This window comes from Capricornis sumatraensis, chromosome X (genome assembly GCF_032405125.1).
Source record: "Capricornis sumatraensis isolate serow.1 chromosome X, serow.2, whole genome shotgun sequence".
NCBI classification, from domain to species: domain Eukaryota; kingdom Metazoa; phylum Chordata; class Mammalia; order Artiodactyla; family Bovidae; genus Capricornis; species Capricornis sumatraensis.
Window position 1 is genome coordinate 12,798,705 of NC_091092.1, and position 15,061 is coordinate 12,813,765.

The 15,061-nt window shown below is 42.7% G+C and overlaps 1 protein-coding gene across 1 annotated transcript; it reads right to left on the reverse strand.

The window, feature by feature from the left end:
* Positions 1–821: 821 nt before the first annotated feature.
* Positions 822–1,328, reverse strand: LOC138071101 (histone H2B-like). The gene has a single exon (XM_068962521.1). The coding sequence runs from the start codon at positions 1,326–1,328 to the stop codon at positions 822–824; it is 507 nt and encodes a 168-aa protein (XP_068818622.1).
* Between the last annotated feature and the right edge of the window lie 13,733 nt (positions 1,329–15,061).

The window sequence follows — 15,061 nt, forward strand, 5'->3', positions numbered from 1 at the left end:
TTGGTCAGAAAGATCCCCTGGAGTAGGAAATGACAACCCAATTCAGTGTTCTTGCTTGGAAAATTTCAAAGAGATAGGAGCCCAGCGGGCTCCTGTCCATGGGGTCAGAAAGAGTTGGACATGACTGAGTGACTGAGCACACACACACACACACACACACACACACATGCACACACACACACACACACACACACACACACACACACACACACTGCTCTTTGTGAGCCTGTGTGCTACCTTGCTTCAGTGGTGTTCGACCCTTTGCAGACCCTATGAACTGTAGCCCACCAGGCTCCTCTCTCCATGGGATTCTCCAGGAAAGAATACTGGAGAGGGTTGCCATGCCCTCCTCCCGGGGATCTTTATGACCCAGGGATGGACCCTGCCTCTCCTGCGACTCCTGCATTGCAGGCGGATTCGTTACTGCTGAGCCACCCGGGAAGACCACACTGGTTTTTATCGGTTGCTATACTCATATAAAAATCTCTGGATGATACCTAAGTATCGATGGGAGAATGAAAATGGAAAAGGCCAATGAAACTTTTAGGGAAAGAATTTTGACCATAAAGATCCCTAAAATCACTGAGAAAGCACGAATAGAAATAACCACTTAGGAAAGCGACGAGTTGCAACATGTTAAGAAAAAAGGACACGATTTTCCATCGAACAAATGACACAACCGACACATATTGAAGCAAAGTTAATGAGGTTTTTAATGTTTTCTTTGGGGTAGAAATGTTTTAAAGATTAAATGTAGGGCCTAAGGGGAGAACCCTTAAGTCTGGTTTGCGATGGTCAGTTTGCGACAGTCCTGAGGCAGTTCATCTGGAGAGGTGGTATCTGATGACCGACTTGGTGCCCTCGGACGTGGCATACTTGCCGAGCTCCCCAGGCAACAGAAGACGCACAGCGGTCTCGATGTCTTCGGTCATGATGGTGCAGCGCTTGTTGCTGTGGGCCAGGCGCCCGGCCTCTTCGGCAATCCGCTCGAACATATCTTTCACAAACGAATCCAGGACGTTCACGGACTCACGGGAAAGACTCAGGCCTGTATGTACTTGCTTCAGCACCCTAGGGAAATAGGTAGCAAAGCTGGAGAAATTGCCCTGACGGCAGCGGCGGCGTCGGCAACGGCAACGGCGGCCCTTAGCTGTCTTCTGCTTTGCCTTTTTTGGTTCCGCATCATACGGCTCTGGTTTCAAGGTCTCTGCTTTCGCCATCTCCGGTTCAGAGGGCTCAGCTTCGGAGGTGCTGGTGTCTATGGTGATCACATCTTCCTCATGGCCGTCAGAGGATGGTTCCCACACGGCAGCGCCACCATTCTCCATAGCGCAGCCCAGAAGAACAGTGAGGCCGTTGAAGGCCGTTGGCCGAATTTATAGGCCCGGCTTTCCCTGACGTCACAGACACTGTCCATATCTGATTGGATGCAAGGCAGGGAGGCCTGTTACTATGGCAGCTCATGTCACGTGACACCGGACGTCCCACCTCCCCACTCCTGCCCTGCCCCTCCCCCATGTTTAACCCCTAGTCAGCACAGCTCCCCCTGGTGGCTCTGATGGTAAAGTGTCTGTCTACAATGTGGGATACCTAGGTTGAATCCCCGGGTTGGGAAGATCCCATGGAGAAGGAAACGGCAACCCACTCCAGTACCATTGCCTAGAAAATCCAATGGACAGAGGAGCCTGGTGTCCATGGGGTCGCAAAGAGTCGGACATGACTGAGCGACTTCACTTTCACTTTCAGCCAAACTCAGTGAAAGCCACCTAAGTTGGAAAATGAAATCATCAGTTAAAGCTTCCTGAGAGAGTATGACAGTCCTCCACAGCTCCAGCTCTTTCAGGCATCAGAGTGACTCAGGTCACTTGGTGGACATTTTACTCCAACACAGAATCTTCTCCTGGCTGACCTACAGTGGCATGAGCAGAGTGCCTTGGTTTCCCCAGCAGAGTGCTCCTGAAAAGCATAGGAATGAAATGAACAGCTATTATCTCCAGAATTTATCAAAACCAGTGATCAGTATGAAGAGAATGACAGAATCCCATTCTCCAAATACAGAACACAAACAGAAATAGGAATACTTACACATACACACTAAAAATATGTAACATTTTGCAAATTATACATTCTTGTCTTAAACCTTATTTAGGTCCCCCAAATACCACACATACTGGAATTGATTAATGATTTATAGTGGTTATTTCTCAAAAAATGATCACTTTTATTGCTGAAAAGCCACTAGGGTGAGTTAAAACACATAAAAAGAGAGAGAAATAAAACACCTAGAAATAAACATACCGAGAAAGAAAGTGAAGAGGAACTAAAAAGCCTCTTGAGGAAAGTGAAAGAGGAGAGTGAAAAAGTTGGCTTAAAGCTCAACATTCAGAAAATGAAGATCATGGCATCCGATCCCATCACTTCATGGGAAACAGATGGGGAAACAGTGGAAACAGTGTCAGACTTTATTTTGGGGGGGGCCCCAAAATCACTGCAGATGGTGACTGCAGCCATGAAATTAAAAGATGCTTACTCCTTGGAAGGAAAGTTAGGACCAACCTAGATAGCATATTCCACAGCAGAGACATTACTTTGCCAACTAAGGTCCGTCTAGTTAAGGCTATGGTTTTTCCAGTAGTCATGTATGGATGTTAGAGGTGGACTGTGAAGAAGGCTTAGCACTGAAGAATTGATGCGTTTGAACTGTGGTGTTGGAGAAGACTCTTGAGAGTCCCTTGGACTGCAAGGAGATCCAACCAGTCCATTCTGAAGGAGATCAGCCCTGGGATTTCTTTGGAAGGAATGATGCTAAAGCTGAAACTCCAGTACTTTGGCCCCCTCATGAGAAGAGTTGACTAGTTGGAAGAGACTCTGATGTTGGGAGGGATTGGGGGCAGGAGGAGAAGGGGACAACAGAGGATGAGATGGCTGGATGGCATCATGGCTCTAAGGACATGAGTCTGAGTGAACTCCGGGAGTTGGTGATGGACAGGGAGCCCTGGCATGCTGCCATTCATGGGGTCGCAAAGAGTCGGACACGACTGAGCGACTGAACTGAGAACTTGTGTACAAAATGCTAGTGATTAGGTCAATTAAACACATTCATTTATTGTCTCCTCCTTGTGGAGGCTCTAAGTCCAAATCAAAATTTCATCTGCGTTGGATCTTTTGCAAGGTGTGAATGCATAAGGGGCCTCCATTCCTGGCCACTTTTCTTGGCTTGAAAATAGCTGAAATCTCCCTATACCTCCCCACATTTTCTTCCCTATATGTATGTATCTATGTCTGATTTTCCCTTTTCCAGTTCAGTTCAGTTCATTTCAGTTGCTCAGTCATGTCCGACTCTTTGGGACCCCATGAAACGCAGCACTAGAGGCCTCCCTGTCCATCATCAACTCCTGGAGTCCATCCAAACACATGTGCATTGTGTCGGTGATGCCATCCAACCATCTCATCCTCTGTCGTCCTTTTCTCCTCCCACCCTTAATCTTTCCCAACACCAGGGTCTTTTCCAATGAGTCAGCTCTCCGCATCAGGTGGCCAAAGTATTGGAGTTTCAGCTTCAACATCAGTCCCTCCAATGAACACCCAGGACTGATCTCCTTTAGGATGGACTGGTTGGATCTCCTTGCAGTCCAAGGGACTCTCAAGGGTCTTCTCCAACACCACAGTTCAAAAGCATCAATTCTTCAGTGCTCAGCTTTCTTTATACTCCAACTCTCACATCCATACATGACCACTGGAAAAACCATAGCTTTGACTAGACGGACCTTAGTTGGCAAAGTAATGTCTCTGCTTTGGAATATGCTATCTAGGTTGGTCATAACTTTCCTTCCAAGGAGCAAGCGTCTTTTAATTTCATGGCTGCAGTCACCATCTGCAGTGATTTTGGAGCCCAGAAAAGTAAAGTCAGCCACTCTTTCCACTGTTTCCCCATCTATTTCCCATTAAGTCATGGGACTGGATGCCATGATCTTAGTTTCCTGAATGTTGAGCTTTAAGCCAACATTTTCTCTCTCCTCTTTCACTTTCATCTAGAGACTTTCCCTTTTTATATGGATATAGCTCATTTGGATTAAGACCTATTCTAATGAACATATTTTAACTTGATTACTTGGTAAATACTCTATCTCCAAATATCATCACATATGAGTATGAGTGTTTATGGCACAGATACATTAAGTTTAGAGCCACAAAATCAACCCATAAGAGATTCATATTTTGAACTAATTGTGGGCCTATCTCCTTCCTCTTCCATCTTATTAAAAGAACACTGGTCACCACTTATGAGAAACAAGGTGGGCCCACCACAGTCATTTTCACAATTCTGCGAATGTTCAGTAATGTCATTTTAGTATTTTATCTCTTCTTCCTTCTGTGAGGGAGAAGATCGTCTGTCATTCGCAATTGGTACAAAGTATTCTTTACACCTACATTTGTAATTATTTCCTACTGTGTAGGATATAAGAGCCTGAAAAGTACACCACTCTCAGCCAAACACTGAGATAAAATCCTGATAATTCACAAAATCAAACTTTTCCTGAGCCCTTCAGGAAAGGGACATGGCTCTACAGGACAGAAAAAAAAAAAAACAAAAGATTTTCTTTAAACTGGCAGAACCTCATGAGATAAAGAAAAAGAATCGAGGTCCTCGTTTCACGCCAGTCAGAATGACTGCTATCCAAAAGTCTACAAGCAATAAATGCTGGAGAGGGTGTGGAGAAAAGGGAGCCCTCTTACACTGTTGGTGGGAATGCAAACTAGTACAGCCACTATGGAGAACAGTGTGGAGGTTCCTTAAAACCTGGAAACAGAATTGTCGTATGACCAGCAATCCCACTGCTGGGCATACACACCAAGGAAGCCAGAATTGAAAGAGACACGTGTACCCCAGTGTTCATCGCAGCACTGTTTACAATAGCCAGGACATGGAAACAACCTAGATGTCCACTGGCAGATGAATGGATGAGAAAGCTGTGGTACATATACACAATTACTCACCCATTGTAAAGAATTCATTTGACTCAGTTCTAATGAGGTGGATGAAACTGGACCCTTTTATACAGAGTGAAGTAAGTCAGAATGAAGAATACCAATACAGTATACTAACGCATATACATGGGATTTAGAAAGATGGTAACGATGACCCTATATGTGAGACAGCAAAAGAGACACAGATGTATAGAACAGTCTTTTGGACTCTGTGGGAGAAGGCGAGGGTGGGATGATCTGAGAGACTAGCATTGAATCATGTATATTATCATATGTGAAACAGATCACCAGTCCAGGTTTGATGCATGAGTCAGGGTGCTCAGGGCTGGTGCCCTGGGATGACCCAGAGGGATGGGATGGGGATGCAGGTGGGAGGGGGGTTCAGGATGGGGAACACATGTACACCCATGGCTGATTCATGTCAATGTATGGCAAACGCACTACAATATTGTAATTAGCCTCCAATTAAAATAAATTAATTAAAAAAAAAGAATTTGGCAATAAGCCCCCTCATGAAGCTCATTTCTTAGTATTATTCTGTTATGTTGAAAATTAAATTGAAGGAATTTGAAGGGGAAAAAAAGGTCTTACTCTGCAACCTAAATTAAAATCAACCATGAAATCCAGTGCATACCTTATTGTTGCAGCAATTAGAAATTGGAGTATCCACTGGAAAAAAAAATCAGAAGTGTACAGCTGACTTCTAGGAGAAACAAGTGTGAAATTTTCAAGTTCAAAAGTGTGAACTTTTCAAGTCACACTTTGAAAAGAGTGACTTCAGAAAATGCCTTGATGTCTATGTTGCTAATAGTTGCTGCTTCAAAACATCAGTTTTTCTTCCTATGAATCAGAAATGCATTACCAAACTGGATTTAGAAAAGGCGAGGAACCAGAGATCAAATTGCCAACATGTGTTGGATCACCGAAAAAGTAAGAGAGGTCCAGAAAAATATCTAATTTTGCTTTATTGAGGATGCCAAAGCCTTTGACTGTGTGGATCACAGCAGACTGTGGAGAATTCTTCAAGGCATGGAAATACCAGACCCCCTTGTCTGCCTCCTGAGAAATCTGTGTGCAGGTGAAGAAGCAACAGATAGAAATGGACATGGAACAACAGACAGATTCCAAATCGGGAAAGGAGTATATCAAGGCTGTGTAGTGTCACCCAGCTTATTTAACTTATATGCAGAGTACATCATGCAAAATGCTGGACTAGCGAAGCACAAGCTGGAATCAAGACTGCCGGGAGAAATATCAATGAACTTAGATTTGCAGATGACACCATCCTTATGGCAGAAAACGAAGAGGCAGTAAGAGCCTCTTGATGAAAGTGAAAGAGGAGAATGAAAAGGTTGGCTTGAAACTCAATATTCAGAAAACGAAGATCATGGCATCTTGTCCCATCGAGTCATGTCAAATAGATGGGGAAACAGTGGAAACAGTGGCAGACTTTATTTTTGGGGGCTCCAAAATCACTGCAGATGGTGATTGCAGCCATGAAATTAAATGATGCTTACTCCTTGGAAGGAAAGTTATGACCAATCTAGATAGCATATTAAAAAGCAGAGACATTACTTTGTCAAACAAAGGTCCATCTAGTCAAGGCTATGGTTTTTCCAGTGGTCATGTATGGATGTGAGAGTTGGATTGCAAAGAAAGCTGAGTGCCAAAGAATTGATGGTTTTGAAATGTAGCGTTGGAGAAGACTCTTGAGAGTCCCTTCGACAGCAAGGAGATCCAACCAGTCCATTCTACTGGAAGTCAGTCCTGAACATTCATTGGAAGGACAGATGCTGAAGCTGAAACTCCAATAGTTTGGCCACCTGATGCAAAGAACTGACTCATTTGAAGAGACTGATGCTGGGGAAGATTAAAGGTGGGAGCAGAAGGGGACAACAGAGGATGAGATGGTTGGATGGCATCACTGACTCAATGGACATAAGTTTGAGTGATCTCCGTGAGTTGGTGATGGATAGGAAGGCCTGGCATGGTGCAGTCCATGGGGTTGCAAAGAGTTGGACAAGACTGAGTGACTGAACTGATGGTTAGTTTTGCACACTGGTCACAAAGCGATGGTCACTGCCAAAAGTAATTTCAAGATATCGAATACACTAAGACAGTTCTGTTTTTAGGAGATTTGGGTGTTTTGCATTTGTAGACACAAATGAAATAGGATCATTGTTGAAAGATGTTACAGATGCAGCATGATTGGTCTAGAGAGTGAAGACTGGGAGTGTAAGGGAGGACAACACCTAAGAAATCTAGAAAGAAAAGAAGAAAACTGGAATTTTGTTAATCGTTGTTGAAGATGGAAGGGGGAGTAGTGATTCTGATTATACACTTTAGTGGGCCCTTTTGGAAAGAAGGGCAGCTAGTACCCAATCGCGATCTAACGGTGTGGTTTACTGTGAAGAGGAAATGAGGGAAATCCTTCACTGCTTGATTATCAAATTATTATCATTAATGCATGTAAAATAGTACTGATAGGTCAAATGTACCCCCATTGAAATTCTTTTCTCCATTACCTGTGTTATGCAATTCATTTGGAGTGTGAATTCAAAGACAGTGAATGAATTACTAAATCATTGTAAGGAAAAAAATTATTACAGATTCTAATCTAACTCGAAAAATCTTAAATCTTCTAACTGAATGGTTTATTCTAACTTGTTCTGGTGAACTGTTTCTTCTCTTGTCCGGGCTTTACTCTTCTAACTTTGAAAATGACAACCTTAGCGATATTCCCCTCAGATGGTGGGACGTCCAATCAGAGAAGTGCAAGGGCAACTCTTCTATGAGTCAGCCAATCAGAGATTGGCCTGAGTGAGCCACAGCCATTGGTCTGAAGTTCAAGCCACTTTTCTCGCGCCCAAGCAGTACATCCCTTCCTGGATGTTCAGCTTTGGTAACAGGGACGGCATCAGGTGCCATTTGTTGCCTGCACTGTCTTTGCTGAATTGCTTGAATGATTCTAATTGTGGTCATTTAATATCATACTAGTTACCTGGGATGATGTACAAAATGCCTGAGCTTGGTTTACTTGAGATACTTAGGGTCTCACATATTTGGAGGTGAAAGTTCAAATCAAGATGACAGCTAATTTGGGTCCTTTAGAGTGGTGTGAAGAAAGCGTCCGTTCCAGTCTTCTCATCTTGGCTTGTCAGAGTGGCAAAGAGACCCTTACATTTGTTCCGTTTCCTCCCTATGGGAGAGTCTCTGTGTCCATATTTCCTCTTTTTCTACGGCTATAGGTCATTTGGGATTAGGGGGCATCCTAATGAATATAGTTGAACTTCATTCGTCCAGGTTAGATTGTATCTCCATAAACAATCACATGTCAGGTACTAGGGTTTAGGACATCAGCATAGGAATTTTAGGGAGAAGAATTCAACTCACATAAGACATGAATTTTGAGTTATAGGTGGGCATATCTCCTCACGCTTCCATTATATTAAGAGCACATTGGTGTTTTTCACACATAAACTGTGGTTTGATGCTTACCGGGTGGTGTAGTTACAGTTTCTTCATTCTTCTATGCTATGTAAGCATGAAATATTGATGGAAAGTCTTATTAAACTTTTTAATTTTGATAAATCAAAGGTTTCAAATAAGTCAGCAGTCTGTCAAAAACTTGACTTTTCATAATATGTATCATTTAGTGGCTGTTCCATTGTAAATTATTTCAGAATTCAGTGAATTAAAGCAGCAATTATTTATCACTTCTCATGTATCGGTGGGCTGGCTGAATGCTTCTGTTGATCTGTCTGGTATGAATCAGTATTCAATTTGTAGCTCCCTCTTTTTTGCATGGTTCCTTGTACACTTTATATCACATTGCTTCAAAATTAATAGTGTATATGTAGGACTTTTCTCTGTTTGGGAAATTGCTGTTTGGTTATAAGCAATGTTTTCTAGATTCTCCTATAACAATAATAAAAAAGAGAACAGTAGTGACTGCTGCTGAGCTCAGTAGCTCAGTCGTGTCCAGCTCTTGGCAACCCTATGGACTGTAGCCTGCCAGGCTCCTCTGTCCATTGAATTTTCCAGGCAAGAATACTGGAGTGGGTTGCCATTTCCTTCTCTAACACTAACTTAAGGGAAAATAAGGTGACTTCACTCATGTAATTTTCCTCAACTATTTGAAGGCTGAATAGCTGTATTTACTTTTGAAAAGTTTCTCACTGTCCATCTCAAAAGTGATGGAACATACACTTTCAATTCAGTCCTTACAAATGCTTTAAAATATTATCATTTGTGTTAAACACTGATTACATTCCGTTATGTTTGGTATCTGTTATTTGCTTGTAAAATAAGTTTTAAATTTCTCTATTGATTAGGATGTTTAAACCTCAAAAGGATGACACTCAGTCAAACAGTGAGACAAATGATGGATAACCTACACAAATCAAAACCACTTTTGAGGCCTTGAGAAAAGGGACAGCCCTGTCCTGAAGGGACAAAACAGCAACTTTTTAACATTTCAGAAACCCACAAGCTCAGGAGAAAGACATGGGCAAAGCAGGATACTAGAGAGCTTAACCACTTCGAGTGTGTGCTGGTGAAGGGGACTATTTGCTGATCAAGGAGGACTCTAAAGGCCTTGTTTTTTTTTTTTTTTTGGTCCACAGTAGAACTTTGTTCTGCCATTACTTCTCAAAAGTGTCTTGGGGCCATTATACTAAGGATTATGACAGGTAAGCCACAGGAATGGGAGTATAACTTACATGCTTGAATATCATAAGAATCTTATGAAAATATTTCTAAAACATTGACTTCCAAGGAGACCAGGAAAAGCTATCACCAAAGGACGTGCAGGTAAATAGCTCTTTGTAGTACCTCAGGATGCCCTTACACACCTGGAACAAAATTTTGGATGAGAAGAACTCTTGGTAAAGCTCAAGGACGACTGAATCACAGGAAATTTAACAAAGAGTGAAACAGTGGGGGTTGATGCTGAGGAGACTAAGGCCAAATAAGCACAAATGTTACCTGACTTCAGTAGGTATTCGAGGAGAAAGGACACCTGGTGAACACTCATAATTTAACACTGGAGTTCGCTGAAATGACAACATTTGAAAAGAACTTTATGTTTAATAACAAAAGATGAGCAAGAACCTGGAGAAAATAGTATTAATAAGATAAATATACCTCATTCAAGCCTTGATAACAGTATTTGTATCATAGAATTCATTTGGAAATATAGTCAAGGTCCCAAACCCAGTGCTAAAATAAGTACAGCAAAATGTTCCAGAAGCAAAACATATCCAGAGTGGAAGAAACTGAAGTTACTTTTCTGACTGGTTCAGATCAATCTTATTTGGTTTTCTCCTGAAGAGTACACCCTCCCGTTTTGGAAAATTGGGAGCCTTCGTGGCTTGCTCCTCTGATTTGTGACGATGCTGGAAGCATCCAATCAGAGCAGCCCAAGCGCCGCTTGGGACTGGCTCAGCCAATGAAAAGCCTGCAGCTCCTGAGGCACAACCCTTCACTCAAGGTGGGAACACTGTCCTGGGCTGAAGCAATAGGAGTCTTAATGGCACCTGCAGCCTTTGATATTGAGGTAGGCAAGGGATGTGGTTCCTGGCCATTGGGCCAAAATGTTATAGTGTGACACAGGATACACCAATCACAGCCTTCTGGGGAGGTTTGACCTTTGGAGCTTATGGAGTGTATTGGTATGGTTCACTCCCTGTGGTTTGTCTCTTGGCTGCTGTTTAATCATGGTGCTTTAATGATATGAATTCAGAGACTGTCCTGGATATGTCTTTTGTCCCTTGCATCAAAAAATGGCAAGAAGTTGATTGCTAATATTTCAGGTAAGATTTTTAAATTCTTAGTTGTAGATGGAACTCTTCAGATATTGAATGGTAAGATTTCACCACTGTAACTTTCCAGTACATTTTCTAGTAATAAAATACAGCTTTCCCCACTTCATGACTGACATCACCTTTTTAACAGTAGAAGTGGCTGTCCCTTAAATGTCCAAGAGGAAACACCATAGGAAGCCTAATCATTGGGAATGAAACCACATTGATGAGTCCCATTTCTTCAATTCTTTCAAAGTCTTATTTTTGGTTCAATTTCTTATTTCTACATAAATATATTTTTAAAATACCTTTGACTGCATTAGTGTATATTCTTGAAAGTTATATGATTTTAATTTTTGTGTGTTTCTCACTTATTAGTTCCCTTTTTCACCCCATGGTGGCTTCTTAAACAATGAGGTAACATTTTTTTCCCCAAACAAGTACTCTTATATACATTCACCCTGTGGGTTATTTTTCAGAACCTAAATTATGTCAACATCTTTTTTCATTTGATATATACTAAATATTTTTAATAATTTGATACCAGCATATTTCAGTATGTGTTCTCTACATAGAGACTCTGATTTTGCCATTTCTCTTTCCTGATGTCATGAGAGTTTGATCAGGCCTGGAGAAAATACTAGGCCAGTTATCTCCATGATTTCCAAGAGCACTACTCTGTGTACAAGGAGCTGACTTTGCACTTCTATGTCCATCTGTGTCTAGCAGGTTGTGGAGCACTTTTTCTTTAAATTTGGCATTTCTTTAAACGTCATGTGTGAATTATTTTCTGAACAGTATCATTGAGAGTTGATCAGATATGTCTCCTTCCTGGCTCCTTCCATCAAGGGCTCAATCCTCACCTCCAGAGAGATCCTCTGCACAGATCCTCTCCAGACAGCACTCTGCACCTGGTACTGCCAGGGGAGATTGGTGAGCACAATGTGTCTGAGGCCACCAGGGCTGCCATCAGATACGCCACCCACAGATGAGCTGCCTCAGGATCACCTGAACATCACAAACTGAAGGTTTTTTTTTTTTTCTTTTCTTTTCTTTTTTTACAGAGTCACACCCTTGGTGGGAGAAACTTGGAGCTCTCAAAAATAGGATGTGTTCCAGTTTTCAGACCTGTGCCATATCCCCCTCTTTGAAAATCTTTAATGGTGAAGAAAACACTATCTCACATTATTAGATCTACAAGAAAAATGGCTCTAGTGCAGTTTTTAGAAGGAAAATCATTTACTGTCCCTAAGCATATATGACTTCACCACTTTCTTAATGGTAATTCTCCCAGCATCAGGGTCATTTCCAATGAGTCAACTCTTCACATGAGGTGGCCAAAATATTGGAGTTTCAGCTTCAGCATCAGTCCTTCCAATGAACACCCAGGACAGATCTCCTGTAGGATGGACTGGTTGGATTTTCCTTGCAGTCCAAGGGACTCTCAAGAGTCTTCTCCAGCACCACAGTTCAAAAGCATCAATTCTTTGGCGCTCAGCCTTATTCACAGTCCAACTCTCACATCCATACATGACCACTGGAGAAACCATAGCCTTAAGTAGACAAACCTTAGTCGGCAAAGTAATGTCTCTCCTTTTGAATATGCTATCTAGGTTGGTCATAACTTTCCTTCCAAGGAGTAAGCGTCTTTTAATTTCATGGCTGCAGTCACCATCTGCAGTGATTTTGGAGCCCCCCAAAATAAAGTCTGACACTGTTTCCACTGTTTCCCCATCTATTTCCCATGAAGTGAGGGGACCGGATGCCATGATCTCCATTTTCTGAATGTTGAGCTTTAAGCCAACTTTTTCACTCTCCTCTTTCACTTTCATCAAGAGGCTTTTTAGTTCCTCTTCACTTTCTACCATAAGGGTGGTGTCATCTGCATATCTGAGGTGATTGATATTTCTCCCAGCAATCTTGATTCCAGCTTGTGCTTCTTCCAAAATTCATGCCTAGCATTCCTCAAAACTTTCAAATGATAACGCTCTCAGAAAATAGTCTTGTCATCTTCCTACTCTAAATAGGAGTGACAGTAGCATTTCATCAGCAAACATTATATTGGGTTTTCCTTTGATGTCCATGTTTTTTCACAATACCATCTTTGGTTTCAAAGCATGTTAGTTAGCTAAGAGATATCAAACATGCACTAGAGTCATTTTAACAGCGACTCACACGTCTCTTTCTGCTTATTCATATAAATCACATTAACATTTTTCCACTCTTCAATCACGTTAGCATGCTGAGGAGGAAATACCTTACTCAGGTAGGTTTCCTGGGCCATTAGTTAGGTCCTTTCCCACGCAGACTCATGAGGACAGCTGCCAGCATTGTCAGAGCTCTGTTTTCTCATGGCTTCTCTACCCTTGGACACTGGATTCCTTCAACAGTCCCTGAAGTCCTACTGTGTCCTGGGGGTTTCAATTTCCCTGTAGAAGTCCACACCCAGGGCCTAGCTAGACTCTGATTTAAGGCAAAGCAGGGGCTACTGGAGTGGGCATGAACCCATACCTCGTCTTTTATCACCTGTTTTTGTTAGAGTCCTCAATTCTCCATGCTCCACATATTTCATGCACAACTGTGCTGAGAGGGTATCTGAATTCAGTGGCACTGGCTCCCAAGTAGAGCACATTCTGTATTCCATGCATGCTTCTACCCCTTATTCTTGACTGCTCCAGGACCAACACACTAGAATGTACACAAAAGCCCTCAAAAGCACCTTTACAATGTGTTTCTCGTATATTCCGTCTCATGGAGAGGTGTGCTACTCCCCTCAGGTCGACCTCAAATCTCACGCAGGAGCACCTGCCCAGCAGGTATGCCAGGGTTGCAGAGGGACATGATGTGTGAAGCTGTTCGCCTCTTCATAGGGATGATCACTGTATAATTTCTTGTCCAATTATGCAGACCCTTTTGAGAGTCAAAGGACCACTACAAAGAATTGTGCTGGGACAACAGGGAAAATCAGGGCATGTGGACACACTTCAAGGGAAAACCCTGGGGAAAGGGTAAAGACATCACTTGGGACTGGGGAATTAAAGAGCACGAGGGGTGAGTGGGAAAAGGAGAATGCCTCACTCCTCCAAGTTTTGTTCTCCTCGGAATTCTGGTGCCTTTGATCTCTAGAGACAAATAGTACTGCATAGCACATGAACAGGGAATAGACACACAACAGGGTGACAGTGTTTGCGTCCTGTAAATACTTGGAGCAGTGCGTCTATAATCAGCAGTAAGAGTGATTAGGACAGAAGTTTGGGAGTCCAGTTAGACCTGGATTGAAACACCAGCTGTCCTTCCTAGATGTGGTGCTTTGGATAAGTGACTTGACCTCTCTGAACCTCAGTCCTCCTCTGTGGAAGAGGGTCTATAAGATTGTTGTGAGGACTCAGTGAAATAACGCAGATGGAATGCCACGTTTCCTCGGTGTCTTTGGGCATTGCCAACTCAGGTCTCCGTGGGCCAGCTGTTCCTCCTCACTCCAGTGAAAATTCGCCCCTCGCCCTCTCCCTTCCTAATCTTATTCACCTTCCCAGTCTTGGCTCCAATCCTACCTCCTCTATGAAGATGACTTCAGGACCCAGCCTACTGTAACTCCCCTAACCTTCAGCGTCTTCACCTGCACATGTAAAAAGGGTATACTATTGACAATGCCCCTACAGAGGGGCTGGGATTAAGCCTGAATGAGAGTGTAGACGTAGCCTGACAAGTGCAGTGTCTGGTACAGGCCTACGGTGGGTTCTCAGGCGGTTTCTCTTCCCATTCCCTGAACCTTCATGATATTCATCATGGTTGTGATCAGGTGCAGCCTTCTATAGGCAAACACTCAGCTCTTCGTTCATTTGTAATGTCATAGAGTTTGGGGTCACATTTTAACCCTCCTCACTCTTCAGGAGCCAGCTCCACACAAATCGCCATAGAAAACCTTTTTTTTTTTTTTTTTTTTTTGAGCGGTTTAGGATTCTAGGTAGCAGGCACTCTGCTGGATATGTTATGCTCATCTATCTAGAACTTAAACTCTGTTCTTATATTTTCCTCACAGGACAAGCAGGTGAAAGTCTCGCTGTCAAGAAGACTGAGGCTCTGAGACATTTGGTTAAGTACAACCCAAGCTCCCCACATAAGTAAGTGTCCTGGCCGGAAATCAAGTCTGAGTTGACTTCTATGTGAGATTAAGTGAACAAGGAATGGCTCTGAATGGGTGGGTGGGAGAACAGAGAGAAGTAGACACCAGAGGAGGGACACCTGCGTCCTTACTTGGACTTGCAGAG